Source organism: Spermophilus citellus (genome assembly GCF_964194105.1).
Source record: "Spermophilus citellus genome assembly, chromosome: 1".
NCBI lineage: Eukaryota > Metazoa > Chordata > Mammalia > Rodentia > Sciuridae > Spermophilus > Spermophilus citellus.
In genome coordinates, this window is record NC_138182.1 from 12869998 (window position 1) to 12887328 (window position 17331).

General features: G+C 50.2%; 1 protein-coding gene across 2 annotated transcripts in view; it reads left to right on the forward strand.

Moving 5' to 3' along the window:
- STK24 (serine/threonine kinase 24) overlaps positions 1-17331 on the forward strand; it is a 99862-nt gene that overhangs the window by 66413 nt on the left and 16118 nt on the right. For both annotated transcript variants that reach the window (XM_081294192.1, XM_081294191.1), the window contains exons 3-5: positions 10861-10917; positions 16237-16345; positions 16598-16755. In XM_081294192.1, coding sequence (XP_081150318.1) covers positions 10861-10917; positions 16237-16345; positions 16598-16755 — 324 coding nt within the window. The remainder of the gene's footprint in view (positions 1-10860; positions 10918-16236; positions 16346-16597; positions 16756-17331) is intronic.

Genomic DNA, 17331 nt, shown 5'->3' on the forward strand with positions numbered 1-17331 from the left:
AGTGCAGGACTTTGCTCATGTTGGGTACTTGCAGCACCATTGAGCGACAGCCCAGCCCCGTTGTTCTTGATGACAGTAGCTGGAGGTTATATATTGTGTTAAAAATCACAGGATTTACTTGTCATTGTGATATTTTTATAATTATGCATATCTTCTTTTTCTTTACTTTCCTTCATTTTTTAAAAAAACTTATTGATTGGACACTTAAATTTGGGGGGTGCTTGGTCGTGAAAACACTGCTATGAATTTGTTCTAAGTAAATCTGGCTATGGGATAGTTTTGTTGTGTGTATCGGGTTCCCAGCATCATTTTGAGCTAATTTTAGTGATGGTTTTGATTTTTTTCCTTTGATCTAAGAATCAGGAACAGTAATGTTGGGTTGCTCTGTTCTAGTCCATACGTCCTCAGGTTTAGTTGCACAGCTGTGTTCGCAGTGGATACTTACTTTATCGCCATCTTTGTTCCATTCCATGTTTGTTCCTGCCTCCGAAGGCTTCAGTCCTTCCTGAGGCCCCTCCAGCAGCTCAGGCCAGGGCCTGCCTCCTACTCGGCAGCACCCCTCTCCCATACTTGGCCCTTAGCCCAGTGAGGAGGGCCCTGTCGGCCACAGGGCATTGTTTTAGGGTGAGCCGAGGAGGGTGTGCTGTGGTGTGGGGCTGTAGGGCTCAGGAAGGTCCCAGCCTTCCTCTCCCTGGGTCCAGTGTGCTGCTTGCTACATCAGGGCAGTGGCAGCCCCAGCAGGAGGACCATGGTGAGGCTGGAGAGGTGAGGTTGGGCAGGCTCTCTAGAGGAACAGAACCAACATGCATGGATACGTATGATTTAAAAGGGGGTGTGTTAGACTGGCTACGTGACCAGAGCTGAGTAGCCCCCCAGTGGACACCTGCAGGCTGGGGAGCTGGAGGAACCAGTTACTGTGCAGTTCAAGATGCCGAAGCCAGGGCTGGGGATGTGGCTCAAGCGGTAGCGCGCTCGCCTGGCATGCGTGCGGCCCGGGTTCAATCCTCAGCACCACATACCAACAACGATGTTGTGTCCGCCGAGAACTAAAAAAAAAAAAAAAAAAAAACAAAGATGCCGAAGCCTCAGAACAAGAGGGATCAATGATGCTACCCTGGTCCATTGTACCCAGTCCAGGATCCAAGTCCTGGAAACGCAACGCCCTGGAGAACCACTGGCAGAGTCCACTTTGGAAGAGTTAAGGAGCTGGAGTCTGACGGTCCTGAGGCGATTGCAGCAGCAATCAAGAACCTGTTCAAGAAGAATTAAACTTGCACCTGCTGCTCCTTCCTTATTCTTCCAATTTTTATTCCACCCAAGCCTCCCACCTATTGGATGGTGCTGCCCATGCTTAGGGAGGGTCTCTGCTTTAATTTGCTACCTCATTCCTAGACACACCCAGAAGCTCCAATTTTAGGCGTTTCTTAATCCAATCAAGTTGGTGATTCAGATTGACGATTACGGTGACTTACGCAAAGGAGGAATCTAGCACAATGCCTGGTGTCTCAGGACACAGAACGGCCCAGACTTCCTCCTGTGTCCCAGGTGCTCTGCACTGCAGCCACCCTGTGCACCTAGACACCCCCCTCCCCCACCCCCGCTGCACCAGGTCAGGCCTCTTGGGGGAAGCCAGACAGTGGTGACAGAATGCAGGTCTCTGTTTCTCAGATTTTGGGCCTGCTCCTATTGGAGCTGGCTGTAACACAGGTGCCACTGTCCTCCCCAGCACACGTGTGTTCAGGAACTCCAAGGACGGGAGCGCTTCCTCACTCCAATTCTGGTTTTCCCAGGAAATGTGCAGCAGTCTGTGTTGTTGGCTGGTTTCTAATAACTGCCGTGTGTGTGTGTGTGTGTGTGTGTGTGTGTGTGTGTGTGTGTGTCTCCCTGTCCTGCACACATGCGCCCCCTTCCCCAGTTGTGTGGTGGAGATGACGTGGAAGTTTAGAAGGCAGTTTGGAACTAGGGCAGTAAGTGGAAAAGTGACCAGAGAGAATTAATGCTGTCTTGCGATTTTAAGGTCATCTTATTGTTACCTGATAAACCAGGCAGGAACCTTTAGGGGCCCACTCCCAGATTAACAAACTTTCAAAGTGTCCTTTCATTTTGTTTCAGCTGAAAGTTTTTGGAAAAACTTGGGAAGAACCAGACAAAGTCACTGAGCCACTCTGTTTCATACTCCCCGCCCCCTTTTTCTTTTTGATATTGGGGTACTAGGGATTGAACCAGGAGTGTTTTGTCATGCCATGAGCCAAATCCCCAGCTCTTCTTGTTTTTTTGAGACAAGGTCTTGCTGAATTGCTTGGGGTTTAAGTTTCTGAGGCTGGCCTCAAACTTGTGATCCTCCTGCCTCAGCCTCCTGGGTTGCCGGCATTACAGGTGTGTGCCACTGTGCCTGGCTCTGACTCATTCTTTTAGGGACCTAGAATAAACTTGTTTCATTATAATATTGAATTTAGCATGCCCAGAAGTGTTCTTGTCTGTTGTCTTTCCTTTTGGGACAGGTGCTCTATGGTCTTTGGCTGAGCATGCCCAGAAATGTGGCTACCCTTACGTGGGCTTCCCTTTGTGAATATGTGGAGGCTCTTTGAATAAAACCCCATGCTTTCTTTCTAGGGAGAGCATTGCTTTCTAACTAACCCCAGGTTCTTCTCCCGTGTTTCTAGTAACAAGTCTTGCTCCATCCTTTATATCCTGGGATTGCCTTTTGTCTTTGCCCTCGCCAAGGTGGGAACCTTACGTGTGTGTGGTTCTATTGTTAACAAGGGAATTAAGTACTCTTCTTCACCTGGTGGCTTGCATAGGTTCATTGCACCCCTTCAGTTAATCTTTTCCCCCCAGTTGTACATATCACTTGTCACGGAGGGAAAAACTTCCTCTGTTTGTTGGGTTCTGTCCTGGGAATGAAACTCACACAGGATATGTTAACAGGAGAAAGGGCTCGAGCATATGCACGGAGGGGCCAGCGAAGTAAAGCCTGGCTTTCTAAATGACCAAAGTTACAGATGTGTGTTTTCAACTTCGTAGGGAGGGTGGGGGAGAGTCTCAGCAACACACAGTTTTTTTTTTTTTTGTTTTTTTTTTTAAGGGAGGACAAATGGGTTTCTAGAAAAGCGAGGTTAGAGAGTGTGCGGTGGTGTTTGTGTGTACAGGCGGCCTTCTGGTCTCCCCTGGACCTAAGTTCCCTGGAGGAGGGCTTTGTTCCTCATTTCCCAGAGGCAGCTGCTTTGGGTCAGATAAGGCCTTTGCATCTGGGAACCTCCGCCATCTTCATGGAACCGTGAGCTCACCACGTTTCTCCTGTGAACAGTGACTCCCTGACGCCGTCTCAGCCTCCCTTGAGCTTCAGGAACCTTGTTCCAGCTGCTGCCTGGCTCTTCCCCCCAGAGCGCATGTCGTGTGGCAGAGATGCGGATGAGGAGACAGTTCCGCTTCCCGCCCACCCTGGTGTCTTCCTCTGGTCCTTCTGTGTGTATTTCCTTGGACCCAGAATCCTGAAACAGCCGTGGCTCCTGCTTTCCCATCCAGCCCTGGGGAAAGCTCCTTGGTGCTGCCTACGGAGTGTCTGGTCTCGCCTGATCTCTGCTTTGATTTTGGGTGGATCTTCCTCCTCTCCTTCTCTCCATTCACTCCACCATGCTGCAGGGGCCGATGGTTTATTGCATTGGCAAAGGTCTGGAGACTATCCACTGCTTACAGAATGAGCTTTCACCTCGTCAGCTGGTCCTGTAATGCCAGATTCGTGGGACCCCAATAGACCTCCAGGAGCCAAGTCCGATGCAGTCACACAAGAGTCTTCATTGCAAGCTCGAGCCTGGACTCACCAGTGTTTCCGCTGCAGTGGTCCCAGGAAGTGAGTCCCAGTCCTTTGTTCAGTGAGGATTTTATAGGTTTTGGGGGATACTCTATGCGTCACAACATCACACAGCAAATCATTCCATACCGCAGGAAAATCAAACAACAACTCTTAACATTGATTAGCACATTCACTGGCAGGAACAAGAGGGGTCAGGGTGATTGGTTAGTACAAAAGGGGATTCCTTTGAACTGATTGTTTAAGCCATGAGGGGTGTACGTGCTAAACTACATGGTTTCCCAACATGTCATCAACCACCATAAACTACTGGGAGGGTCATCTGGCATCCCAGGTATTTTGCCTGTCTCATGCTGATTGGTGGTTGCTAGGGCGTTACTATGGGTCCTCACCTAGCCTGAGTCAGGGACACCTGGCGCCACAGATCCTGTCCTGTTATTTGCAGACAAACAACTCAGCAGGGTGGGTATGTGCCTAGGAGTGCTCTGTGGGTTTTTCCAAGGACAAGGGTCACGCCCCCTTCCTCTGGACAGGCCTTGAGGTAGAAGCTGTTTTCAAAAATGGAGTCACATCAGTTTCTCAGTACCCCGGGGTGTCCATCTTGTTCCTGAGTACTTTCGCTGAACGCGCTTGCTTTGTGTCTGTAGAACACATCCACCTGTTACTCCTGACCCAAGCTGGCTGATCTGAGCCCTTCACAGGACGACTTGGTGCCTCTTCTATTCCTTGAGCATGTCGAGGTGTCTCACTTAGATCACCCGGCCTTCCTGAGCCCGGTGTTCTCTGTGTCCACCATTGAAGTTTTTTAGCCCACTTTTCAGTTATCAAAATCTCCTTAAAGTCAGAGTCTAGATCTTAATTCATTTTATGTGTGCAGAGTCCATATGATGTGTTTAGCTAATCATGTAAGAAATTCCAGCAGCCTTGAGATGGAAGAACAACGGAAGAACCCTTGGAGGTCAGGACCTGCATTCTGCACTAACTACGGGCTGTCAGGGAGAAGTGAGGGAGGTTTGGAGAGAGGGTGTGTTCTTCTTCTGTTAAGGTCACAGTCCCCTGTGGGCGGGGTCCAGACAGGGGACACTCCTGAGTTAGTATATAGTAGGTAACTGTATGGGCACAGCTCTGTACACCAGGCTCTGCCTGACTTTCCCTGTCACCCTCTGAGCTGGATGCTCTTGGGTCCCATGAACAAAGGAGGTAACTGAGGCTACAGGAGGCTGAGGACTTCTCTGACATGGGTGGGCTGGTGACCCAGAAGCTGATAAGGGGCAGGTATAGGTTAGATGTCACATGACCCCCAAAGCTCACGTGTGAGACAGTGGAAGAAAGTTTAGTGGCAAGATGATTGGGTTATGAGAGTTTTAACCTAATCAGGGATTAACTGGGTGGTGACTGGACAGGTAGGGTGTGGCTGGGGGTGGTAGGTCCCTGGGGGCGTCCTTTGGGGCCTGTATCTGTCTGGGTGAGTGGAGCTCTGCTTCCTGATTGCCTTGTCTTTCCTCCACCCCGCCCTTCCACCATCATGTTCCGCCTCACCTTGGGCCCAGGGCAATGAAGTTAGCTGCTTGTGACCAAGACCTCTGAAAGGGAGCTCCAGATAAACGTTTCCACCTCCAAGATTGTCCTAATTAGGTCTTTTGGTCACAGCTGCAAAAACAGGGCTTCGAATGCAGTGCAGATGCAAAGCAGAGCATTGTTTTCAAATTCTTGCTTTAAAAATCTTTCCTTGTTAACAGTGGGGAATCTCTCTTGCTGCCTTGTATTTTCTTAACTTTTCTGGAGGTACCTGATACCTGCCATGTCTCACAAAGGTCAATGTGGAGAGCCTGAGCCTTTAGTCACCAATTCTGGATTACTTAGAAAGTGCTTGCAAACAGTTCAAGGCAAGCTTTCCTGTGAATGGTGTCACTGTTGATGTCATCATATCTGCATTAAGCTAATTCTGCAAGGAAGAACTACCAAAAAGCAAAAGCTAAAGACAAATGGGAAAAGGCTGTGTTGGTGACTCATGATACAGAACGCTGGTTTCTCTAAAGTTAAAGCTCCTACGTTCAAGGAAGGTCAGCAGCCCAGTAGGAAAATGGACAAAATGTATAAAGTGTTTGCAAGAAAGAGTATATACCTGACTTCAATATAAGAAGAGGTCTAACCTTGTAAGAAGAGATGGTAAATTTCACTTACGGATTGATGACCACCTTTAGTTTACTAGAGTTGCCACAGCCAAGCACACGTTGAGTATGTAATCTGAAATTGGAGGTGCCCCACAATCTGAAAGTTTTGAGCACCTATCTGATGCTACAAGTGGAAAATTCTACTTGGGGAATCAATGGGTCACAGTCAAAATTCACGTCCACTGAAGTCATTGTAAAATCACCTTCAGGCGATGTGTATACACTGTGTGTAAAACAAAAGTGAACGCTGTTTACAGCTGGGCCCCATCTCTGAGGTGGTTGAGGTGTGTGTGTGTGTGTGTGTGTGTGTGTGTGTGTGTGTGAATACCACATTCCCCCAACTACCACCTCCAGTTCCAAAGCCAGACAGGGTGGCTTTGACAGAGATCTATTCTCTTCATCCTCTGGAGACTGGAAATCCAGGCCATAGTGCGGTTGTTTCTGGGAGCCTTATCTCCTTGGCTTAGAGGTGGATGTCTTGTCTTCACATGGTCTTCAGCCCTTGTGATCATGTGTCTTGGGGCTGAGGAAGTAGCTCAGCAGTAGAGCACTTGCCTGTCATGTGGTAGGTCCTGGGTTCAAGCCTCAGCATTGCAAAAAAAGAAGAAAAGAAAAAATCCTGTGTGTCCTAATCTGCAGTCTTTACCAGACACCAGCCATATTGGATTAGGACCCAGCCTGATCGTGTCCTTGTGACTTAATTACCTCTTTGAAGACACTGTCTCCACATCCAGTCCTGTTTGAAGTACTGAGGGTTAGGGGCCTCACTGTGAGTCTGGTGGTGGTGGTGGTGGTGGGGCAGCAGTTCAGCTCATAAAATTAATAACAAAAGTGGAAATAACTGTCTCTGCAAAGGACAAGAATGCATCTGTTAAAGTTCTGATGGATCCCTGACCCCTCAGTTCTGATGTCAGAATGACAGATGTGTGAGGTTCTTCATGGACACCTGGCTCCTGATAGAGTAAAAACACCTAATGTCACCAGAGACTGGACTAGTTATGGCAAGACAAAGCAAGCCCTAGGTGGGTTTCCAGTGCATGCTAAGAAAATTTCAGTAAAAGCAAAAGTGCGCCACATGTGTCTGACTGTTACCATTTGGGGTAAAAGAGGAGAAAGATTTTATAGGAATTTGCTTGTCTGTGGATCGGGCAACTTGTGGGCATATGTCCAGACATCTGGGGGCAGGGATGGGAGGGAACCTTCTCACTGTATGTACTTTGTTACCTTTCCAAAATATTGACTCCTGAATTTACTTATTAAATATTTATTTCCCTTATGAGAAAATTATATCATGAGGTCATTCTTAATTTATGTTGTTTGAGGTTGATTTAAAGAATAAGATTACTCTGGTTCAGGTTGCTTTTCCTTGAACACCTGCTCATATTTCTTCCTGGAGAGTGAGCCATGCTCTGTAGGTTGGAGGGCAGTGGTCTTCCTGGGTCCGTTGCTGGCCAGGCCAGGCCCTCCTTTCACGCCCTCTGGCCCCAGGCTTCCAGGGTAGAAGGCCGATGAACCATTGGTCCAGGTTTCATTTTGCTCAGAAACTAGTGAGTTCTGTTAATTGGGCCAGTTATTTCAAGGCATTTATGGGTGAGGACAATGATAAAGCTCATGACGCTCTGTATTTTAGTATCTTGAACTTTCACTTGGTTATTTTATTGTCTCTTGGACTGTGAGATTTGAAGTATCTATTTTTTTTTGATGGATGAGGGATCTGGAGCTTGCCCAATGTGTCCAGGAGAGTCTGCCATAGTCCTCTAGCAGGAGTGGCAGTGGACAGTAGTCCCCTGGTCCTGTGGAGAGGCCGTGGATGGTGCTGAGCCCTGTGTGTCCAGTGCATACATGTGTGTGGTAAAATCAGACTGTGGCACAGTAAGAAATCAGCAATATGATGATAATTAGTTATAACAATATGCTGTAATAAAAGTCATGTGACGAGGGTCTTTGTCTCTTGAAGATTCAAGACACATTTTTGCACCTTAATTGACTACTGGTAGCAAAAACCTCAGAAAGCAAAACTGGTGGACAGCTGAGTCAGCCTTCTGTATCCTTGAGTTCCCCATCTGTAGAGACAAGTCTGTGGATCAGAAATTCTCAGGGAAAAAAATTGTGTCAATACTGAACATGTGCAGACTTTTCCTTGACCTTGTTTTCTAAACAGAGCCACATGACGGCTATCTGCGTCACACGTGCGACGTGTTAGGCATGCTGGCCGTCTAGAGGTGGTTTAGAGCACGTGGTTGCGGATGTGAGTAGGTTGTATGCAGACAGCCATTTTATGAACTCGAACATTGACAGATTTGGTGTCCACAGGGTCTGGGAACCCATCACCCCAGACCTTGAGGGGTGACTTGCATCCCTTCTGAGGGTTCTTGCTTTAGGGTTGGTGGGGGTGAAAGTGGTTGTCAGGGAGGGTGAGCAGTGCTCCAGGGAGCCCCCCTGGTGACTGTGTTGCATAGGGGCCTGTTCAGTCATGTGAAGGCCACAGGTGTGTGCTGAGTGGCCAGCTCCACACCAGTGGGTTTTAAGACCTGTCCTTCCCTCTGTGACTGCGTTTCATGGTGTCATAGTACCTCTGACCCAATTGAAGGGGGAGGAGTGCCGTGTTTATTCTTAGCACCCTTCTTTTTCTGCAGGAAAGATGAACTGGCAGTTGGGGTTATAGTTTAGGATGATCTTGGCCAGGAAGGTGGGGAGCAAAGCAGAGCCCATAGGGGCTGGGGGCTGGGGGCTGGGCAGAGAAGTGTCCAGGACAGGCAGTTTGTGAGTATGGAGTCCCTGGGGAGAACCGTGGGACCTGGCCTGAGGCAGGGGCGGGGGATGTCAGGCTCATGTCAGGACTCTGCTCTGACCCCTAACTCCCCACAGCTGTGAGGGGATGGCCTTCTCTGTGGCCTTTCTTCAGGTCCTCGTCCACCTGTCACTCTCCTTGCTTGTTAGCTGTTTTGTCCTTCAGTTGGTGTCCATGGAGCCTTGGGGACTGACCTGAGAGCCCCGAGCCATGGCCGTTTCCCGGGTGACTTTGAGTGGCTGCAGTAGTGTGCACACCCAAGTTCAGCTGAGAGGAGGACTTACCATTCCATGCCTCAGCAGGTGCGGTGGGAGTGGGGACCGAGAAGCAGAAGTACATTAGTCACGGGAGGCTGTGACCTGAACAAGGACTTAAGGTGTTTCCTAAGTTCCCTGGAAGCTGGTGGGCCTGGTGTTTGGGTAGCATCCCCCGCCTCTTTGCTACCCGGAAGGAGCTGGCTATAACAGACAAGCCTGGGCTGTCTACAGCCCTCTCCAGAGGAAGGGCGGGCTTTGGCCTTTGGGCTGGGTGGTCAGTGGCCTCTGCTGCCTACAATTGCAGAGAGGGGGAAATCCCCCCAAACTTAGGATGATGGAAAAATAGGTCAGAGCTCCCTGCTGGGGCTTCCTTGAGGGGAAATCAGCCCGGCCGGAGGGTTATTTCATTTTTCCCTGGGTAGGTAGTCACCTCCCTTGTTAGGTAGAGGCTGGAAGAGCAGCAGCACGTTCTCTGAGAAGGGTGGATCTTGGGAGTGTCCAGTGGAAGTGATGAGGGTGTGGCCACTGGTATTGCTGTTTCAGGAAGCAGCATTGTGACCTTCCCCAAGTCTTTGAAATATTACTTCCCAGTGTGTCCTTGCACAACTAGCTGCAGAGGGGAGAGGCTGCCGAGGACGTGGCCTCCCTGCCCAGAGCTTATCTTGCTGTTAGCAAATTTAATGCTCAGATAATAAAAAGGATGGGAGCTGAGTCAAGCAGAAGCCAAACAAAAGGGAGTGGGAACAGAAATTGAAAGTTCCAAAGCCTCTTAGAGAAAATGTAGATTTCCTGTGTCATCTTCCCTGAACTAGTGTGTTTCTGACCATCAGATAGGATGTTTCTGAAATGCCTAGAGAAAGCAGTGCCATGAGCCAGGTAATCGAGATCTTTAAGCAAGTGTACTCAGGAAATGAAAGGAATGTTGGGACGGGACATTTTCTAGAATGAGCACTGAGACATCCTGGGGCATGGAATGGTAAGTCCTACTCTCAGCTGAACTTGCCCCTTCCAAGTAGGCACCTAGGACTGATGGCCGTTGAGTGCGTGCCGTGCCCGTCCCCATCACAGGGACCCAGGCACCTCATTCGAGGCTCTGCCCTACCCCAGCAAGACGGAGCTTGCGCTCATTCTTCAGTGATCTGGGGCATTAAAAGCTTGAGCACGTATTCTGCATTGGGCTGTTGGACTATCTTAGAAAACTCCAGAAGGCAGGATTTAGTTTAAGTTGAAAAAGGAATTTCTTTCACAAATGCAGAGTGTGCCTCAGTGCCTCCTAACAGGGGAAGGCCGGCAATGTAGGTCACCTTTCCCGAGGAGCAGAGGACTAGTTGGCCTTTCCTGAGCTTCAGAGCACCAGGCACTTTTTAGTTCCCTGTTTAAGTCTGAAGTGGACGACGGACTTACAGGTGGAAAGGGAGACTGCAAGAGCAAAAAGGCTGGGAAACTGGGACTCAGTCTAGAAAGGCTCTTCCGAGTCTTTGTAGTGACACTCACGTGGGGACTGGGGAGGGACCTCTGGTACATTCTGAGAGCTGGGCACAGTGCAGTCCTGAAGGGGACCTGGGGTCTGGTCTGGAGGTCTGGAACACACTCCCTACATGAGCTGTGGCAGGGGCCCGGGGATGGCCGCTGCCCTGCAGGGTGTGGGCAGCTTCCTGCACGCTGGGATGGGTGCCCGGCCTCACCTAGACATGCTTTCCTTGTTGCTATGTGTTTATAAAACTTTCTGGATCCTGAATAACAGTGAAAACAATCTTTCCAAATATTTAAAATATTTTTTCTGGTTTTATTTTTAAAGTAACTTCTTTCTTTTTTGTTTCTGTGTAGGATACTAAATTGTGGATAATAATGGAATACCTTGGCGGAGGCTCTGCACTGGATCTAGTAAGTATGGTGCTGGTGTGACAGGCCCCAGACCTTTTCTTACTGCCCTGGTTTGGGAGATAATTCTGTATCCATTTCATTTCCCCTTTTTAAAGTTGCATGAAAAAGAAACCAAGCTATTCCTTACTTATTTTTGCTTCTTGCTTTTTATAGTTTACTGAAAACTATAGGTTTGCTTTTGAAACCACCTGGGGAACCAATGAATTCATTCATAGAAGCAGTGAAGCACTTTGCCTGGAATTATCTTAACCTGAGACAGCTGGTTAAAGTCATTTCAGAACAAGTTTGTTAGCTTTTGTGGAGCTGATAACCATGGCGGCTTCATAATTCGGATGGTAACTTTGCTCCAAGTAAGCGAGTCACATTGTCATCTTGGAAGTCAGGGAGGGGTGTGATTGTTGAGGAAGGGCATCAGGTGTCCGGTCCTGCCAGGCAGGAGTGGCATACCTGCCCACTTTTGTCCCTTGCCAGCATGCCCGACGTGCTGCTGGACGGAGCAGGCAGGCCCAGCGGCCTTTCCGCTCTGGACTTGCCTGCGAGCGCACACAGCCCTCGGGAAGCGGGAGGAAGGTACTTTGCTGGTTCTGTCCAGCGTGGCTCCATGCAGGTATTGGCGGAGAGCTCCCAGATCCCAGCCCTGACGAGCACGGCCTGGGTTAGGTCACTCTTGAAATGTAAGATATGCAAAAAACATTGCTTTTTAAAAGGAACTAACACTGTTTAGCAGTCAAATGCACCCCCTCTCTCCGGCCCCCAAGCCAGGCTTTTAAGTGAGTGTGAGCCTCAGCCCTCAGACGGGCTGGTCAGTCATTTCGGAGTTGGGCAGTTTTGCCTGACAGGAGAATGGCCCCCTGTTTTTGCTGCTATCAGCATGAGGGGGATCTGGTGCACACAGTGTGCCCTGTGCTGTCCTTTTCTGTGCTGTGGTGGTCTTGCAGGTTACCTAGGCCATGCCACGTTGCACCCTGTTTCACCCAGAATTACCCTTCGATTCTGATAGTGAATTTGGGGGAGCATTCCTTCCTGGAATTAAGGTTGCTAGTGGAGGCAGATTCTGGGTTGGGATTTGGGTCAGAGAATGACTGGGGTCTTCCCTTGTGGGGAGCATGGGTATCTTTGGAGCAGGTGTGCAGATGAATGGTGTGACATCCCTCCTCCTTCTCATGGCCCCTGCAAGGTGCTCACAACAAGTGTCAGGACTGAGGAGTGAAAAAGTGATCCTCCCTCTCCATTCTGCAGGCTCTCATGGGCCTCCAGAAAGTGATGCAACTTTGCCCCAGGTACAGAGGGCAGGCCTCCAAACCAGCCGGCAAACCATGATCTCCCGATCCTGGGGTACCAGCACATCTTGGGCCCCACGGGCCAGACACAGCTGGAAAGGCTAGTTGAGATCAACCTAGATCTGCTTCTGTAAAGTGCCCAGGTGTCATTCTGCAGATGGGTTCCCAGTTCTGTTGTCAGAGCGCAGGTGTCTTCTTGACTGGCAGAAGGTAATCAGTGCTGATGCAGGGGTGTGTCCCTCAGAGTTCTCTTCTTCCTGGTGGTGCTTTGTATTTTTTTGGCCTGCTGGGATTGAACCCAGGGCTCTGTGCATGCTGGGCAAGTGTTCTGCCACTGACCCTCCCAGCCCTCTGTATCTTTTTTGACTTAAAAAAAAAAAAATACCCAGGAAGCAGTGTGAAGAATAAAGAAGACAGCATAGCTCAGCAATTAAGAGCTAAGAATATAAAATTGTCATATTTTATTTTGAATGTGCTCAGTGTGTTGATTTTTTTTTATTTAAGAGATAAATAATAATTGAAATTAAATGTTTGTAAGAATCCCCAGGATCACTCTGAAGAAGCATTGTATTCTTTGAAATATGACTTTGAAGTGACTTTTGTGACGACCTCAGAAGTCCCAGCTGCCCCCAGGTGCTGCGACTTAGGAGAGTGTCTTGTGTATTATGCAGTTCAGTTCAAGGCGTTCCAGCTGCACAGGGTGTGGATTTTTGTAGCTCTGTGGATGAACAATTTTTTTGTTCAGGAAATATTGTTGTGTGTCTACTGTGTGCCTGTGCCGAGCTAGCCACCTGAATCCCTGCAGGGAACAGAGCAGCACACGTGGCTCTTGTGGCACGTGGTCCGAGGGGAGCAGCCAGGTGTGTGCGAGGTTGTTCAAGGCAGAGAAGGCAGAGGGAGGGCGGGGGTTGCGTGAGGATCAGGAGGCCCGGATGGAGGGGTTTCAGCTGATTAAAAGATCAGCCAGTATTGCCAGAAATCCAAAGGACAGCCTGGGAATCTAATTAAAAAGGAATTTTGCTACATAAATTGCTCACTTAATCAGGCAGAGATTTTTTGAGGAACTTAAAAATGAACATACAACATGATTTTGGAAGGATAAGATGGCATGTTCAGTAACGTTTAGGCCAAGCTGCTGCCACCGTGGAGAAGAGGGTCTCCCACAAGGGACAGATGGCCATCTCTCCCCGCAGGGGTCGCTGTGGCCTCTGTCCTCTCCAGCTGCCAGTGTTTGGGGTGGGGGTGGGGGCACATGTCACATCTGTTCTATGTTGAGAACTGAGTCACAAGCCACACATTGCTGCACGGCCTGGGAGTGTGCTTTGAGTTGGGTGCCTCTGTGCCGGGCTGATGGTCCTCACAGAGGAGGAAGAGGGGAGGACACGTGGAGGGAGGGGAGGACACGTGGAGGGAGGGGAGGACACGTGGAGGGAGGGGAATTAGGAGTCACCTAAAGATGGGATGGAGTCCAGTTTCTTCCCTGGCAGTCTTTGTTATCGATTCTTACTTGAAAAGCTCACAGTGCTCTTACTGATAGAGTGCTGATGTGTCTTGTGAAGACTGTACGGCAGTGGAGAGCGCTGGTGCGAGACTCGGAGACCTCGGCTCAGCCTGGTCCGACCACTCACGGGAACTCTGGGCTGTGGAGAGCCCTGAGTGACTTCGGGGAGAATTTGACAGTGTGCCAGTCAAGGTTCTCCGGGTCCGAGGCAGCGGGAGGTGGATGTGAGGGGCTTGCCAGGGGCATGCCGTGCGGCTGCTGAGCTGAGCAGTCCACCACAGGCCGCCTGCCTGCTGGGGACCAGGGGGTTGGTGTGGCCCAGTCTAAGTCCACAGGCCGGAGCACCTGGAGCTCTGGAGTCCAAGGGCAGGAGAAGAAAGGGGACTGCGCCTGCCCTCTGCCTTTTCGTTTCTTGGGGCCTCAGCCAGTTGGATCATCCCCACCCAGGACTGGATGAGGGTGGACTGCCCTTAGGCCCATTCCAGGGCCTGCTGATCCTCTGGAAGTGCCCCACAGACACTGCAGGGTCATGCTTCACCTGTCTCTGCATCCCTCAGCCCAGCCACGTTGACACCTAAAATAGACCATGTGGAGGCCAAGAAGGATTTTACCCTGAATTAGTAGAATGCATTGGGTGCCCTCTCCCTCTGCCCTGTGAAGGGTGGAGTCAGGGTGAAGAGGGGGAGGCGGGCCTGGGCCGGGCTCCTGGCCAGCTGCTCCCTCTCCCTCTCATGTCCTTGGCTCTTGGCTGACCTCCCATGGTACCGGCACTGGGCCGTTCTGCCCCTTCTGGCCAGAGACTGATGGGAGGAGGGCGTGGGCGAGGTCTTACTGGAGGAGGAAGTAGATCTGGACCCTGGTGTGCTGCTTGGGTCCCCTCCGTGTCCTGCTGTTGAGAAAGGAGCAAAATACAGCATCTCCTTCTCCTTTCTTCCCTTAGCTGATGAGAGACTTCTTGCGTTTTCCTCATCTGGAAAACAAAGATTCATAAATTCTGCGAACACTAAGTAGTAGGGAGGAAAGACTGGCCATGAGGCAGGGGTTCTACCTCAAGGTCTTTGTTAATTTCTTGAAAATGCAACTTTTGGTCAAATAACTTTGGAGAAAATCAGGTTCTGTGGAGCAAAGTGCGTGTCGTGCTGACAGTCTGAGTTGGTGGCAGTTCCTGGCAGGCTAGTGGACACAAGCAGTTCTACCTTCTCTGAGCAGAAATAAAATGAAGACTAACTGGAACCTACCAGCCCTCCTCTTCACCTGTGTTCTGAATGGCAGAAAGCCAGGAGCAGATTGACCCAGCCGTGTCCGGCTGCCAGACAGGCCAGACTGCAGGACCTGTGTGTGTGTATGTGTGTGTGTGTGTGTGTTGGGGGCAGCCCTGAGAACCCCCGACCTGGGGACGCAGCGTAGGCCCCGGGGCCGGGGAGATAACCAGAAGGCCGTGCCAGGCGGAAGGGGCTGCAGTGCAGTGACTGGGGGCAGTCTCGGTTGCACCCACAGTGGCCCACAAACCCTTTGTGGGGTCACATAGGACATCCACTGAAGGCCTGGGACTCGCCAGGAGCATTGTGGCTTTCATTCCCTTTGGCGTAAAGCACATTTGTAGTAATGAAACTTGGTGATCACCAGGGGCTGTTTGTTGGGTGGTGAGGTGCGTAAGCTTGGGTCAAGTTGGAAAGCTCGACGGAGGGCTTTGTGGCGGGGAATTGGGTCCAGCTCTCTAGACCTCTGCCCCTCCAACCCCTCCAACCACTCCTGTTAGGCCATTAAGGAGCGTCAGGTGGTTTTGGTGGTGGCATTTAAGTAATTGGGAGCTGTAACTGAGTCCCTGCTTTGCAAGTGATGGTGGACATGCTACCTGATATGAGCTCTTTGACCTGACTTCCTTATAAATGGGACATGTACATGTGACGTTGCTTCTTTATGTCTTTCTACAAGAATGGATATTAAGGAGTGAACACTTTTTGAGTAGGAATAAAAGTTTGCAGAGGCAGTAGTAATTTTTTATTTGATAACATGCATTTATGCCAGATCTTGAAGAATTGAGCTCTTTGAGCTCTATCCCCAAAGCTGGGCCTCCCAGCTCATATCTAAGGCGTTCTGGTGCAGGGGTGGTCTCAGGAGGGGTGGGCTCCAGGCCTTCTTTTTCTGCCGGTTGCTTTTGGTTGCAAGGATGAGCCTTTTAGGCAAAATAACCAAGTTCATTAGAGCAGATCCTGGTGCCATGTAAGTTCCTGGGCTTTTGTTCCCAGGCTGTGGGACCCTGCCCGTGACCCCCCACCACTGTGGGCCAGAAGAACAGCCCTAAGTCATAGGCCAGCTTGGTTACCCGGCCTTTCTCATCGTCCCCTACTTCATTCAGTAAAGTAATTTTTTCTAGTACTATGCTCTTTTAAAGGATCCTTTAATAGATTTTAATTGTGTAGGCAAAATATCTGCTTTAAGTGAATATATTTTTCAATTTTAATTATCCTTGTCCATTTAACATGGGCCTTCTCTCTTATCTCCGATTAAGCAACTGTGATAATCCTTTTTTCTTAGTTAGAACCTGGCCCTTTAGATGAAACTCAGATTGCCACCATATTAAGAGAAATTCTGAAAGGACTTGATTATCTTCATTCAGAGAAGAAAATCCACAGAGACATCAAAGGTAAGGGCCGTCTCCTTCTTGGTGCTTGGAAACGCCTGAGGTGGTGGGCTCAGCTGCACTTCTCTGCTCTGGGCAGGCTGCTCTGAGCCTTCGGCCTGCCTGGACGGGGCTGGCCCCGGGGGTCTGGAGAGATGCACAGCCCCCTGGGCCTACCTGTAGGCACGCAAGCTGGCTGGGGAGAGATCGCGTGCCACCAGGTGACCGTGAGTGGAGCGTTGTATGTCAGACGCCTGCCTTGGTTTTCTCTTGCAGCCGCCAATGTTCTGCTGTCGGAGCATGGAGAGGTGAAGCTGGCCGACTTCGGAGTGGCGGGCCAGCTGACAGATACCCAGATAAAGCGGAACACCTTTGTGGGCACCCCCTTCTGGATGGCGCCCGAGGTCATTAAACAGTCAGCTTACGACTCGAAGGTGAGAGCCAAGGATTTGTCCTTGTGGGGTGCCAGGTCTCTCCCCTCGGGCCTGCAGCCTTGCAGCATTCCCCACTGTAACTCTGCGTCTCTGACCTCTGCTGAACCAGTTTTCTTCTGTCTCCTGGGCACCCTTGAGCATCTTTGTCTGTTCATCCAGCCATGGTCACTGTGGTGAGGTAGCGAGCAGTGGAGGGTGGGCTTGTGTGCAGAGAGGAAGGGACTCTGCACTGGTGGGGGCTGAAGCCATGCGGAGTGGCTGAGGGACAGGGCCTGCTCAGAGCTCTGTCCAGTCTTCCCAGGGCCTGTAGAGAAAGGAGTGGAGACAGGCCCCAGACATCCCAGGCAGGATAGGGAGAGAGCATCTTGCAGTGGTGCTACGGATTCTTCCTACGTATTTGGCTCTCAGTTAGGACCCTTACTGCAGTCTTCTCATCAGCACAAAGTGCCACCACCTCTCCCAGCTCCTCTTACCGGCCAGGTTATCTTCTCCTGGTCTCTCCTGTTCTTCCCGCCCTTTGCCTCCTTCCCTTTCATTTTTGTGGTACTGGGGATTAAACTCAGGGCTCCACAAGTG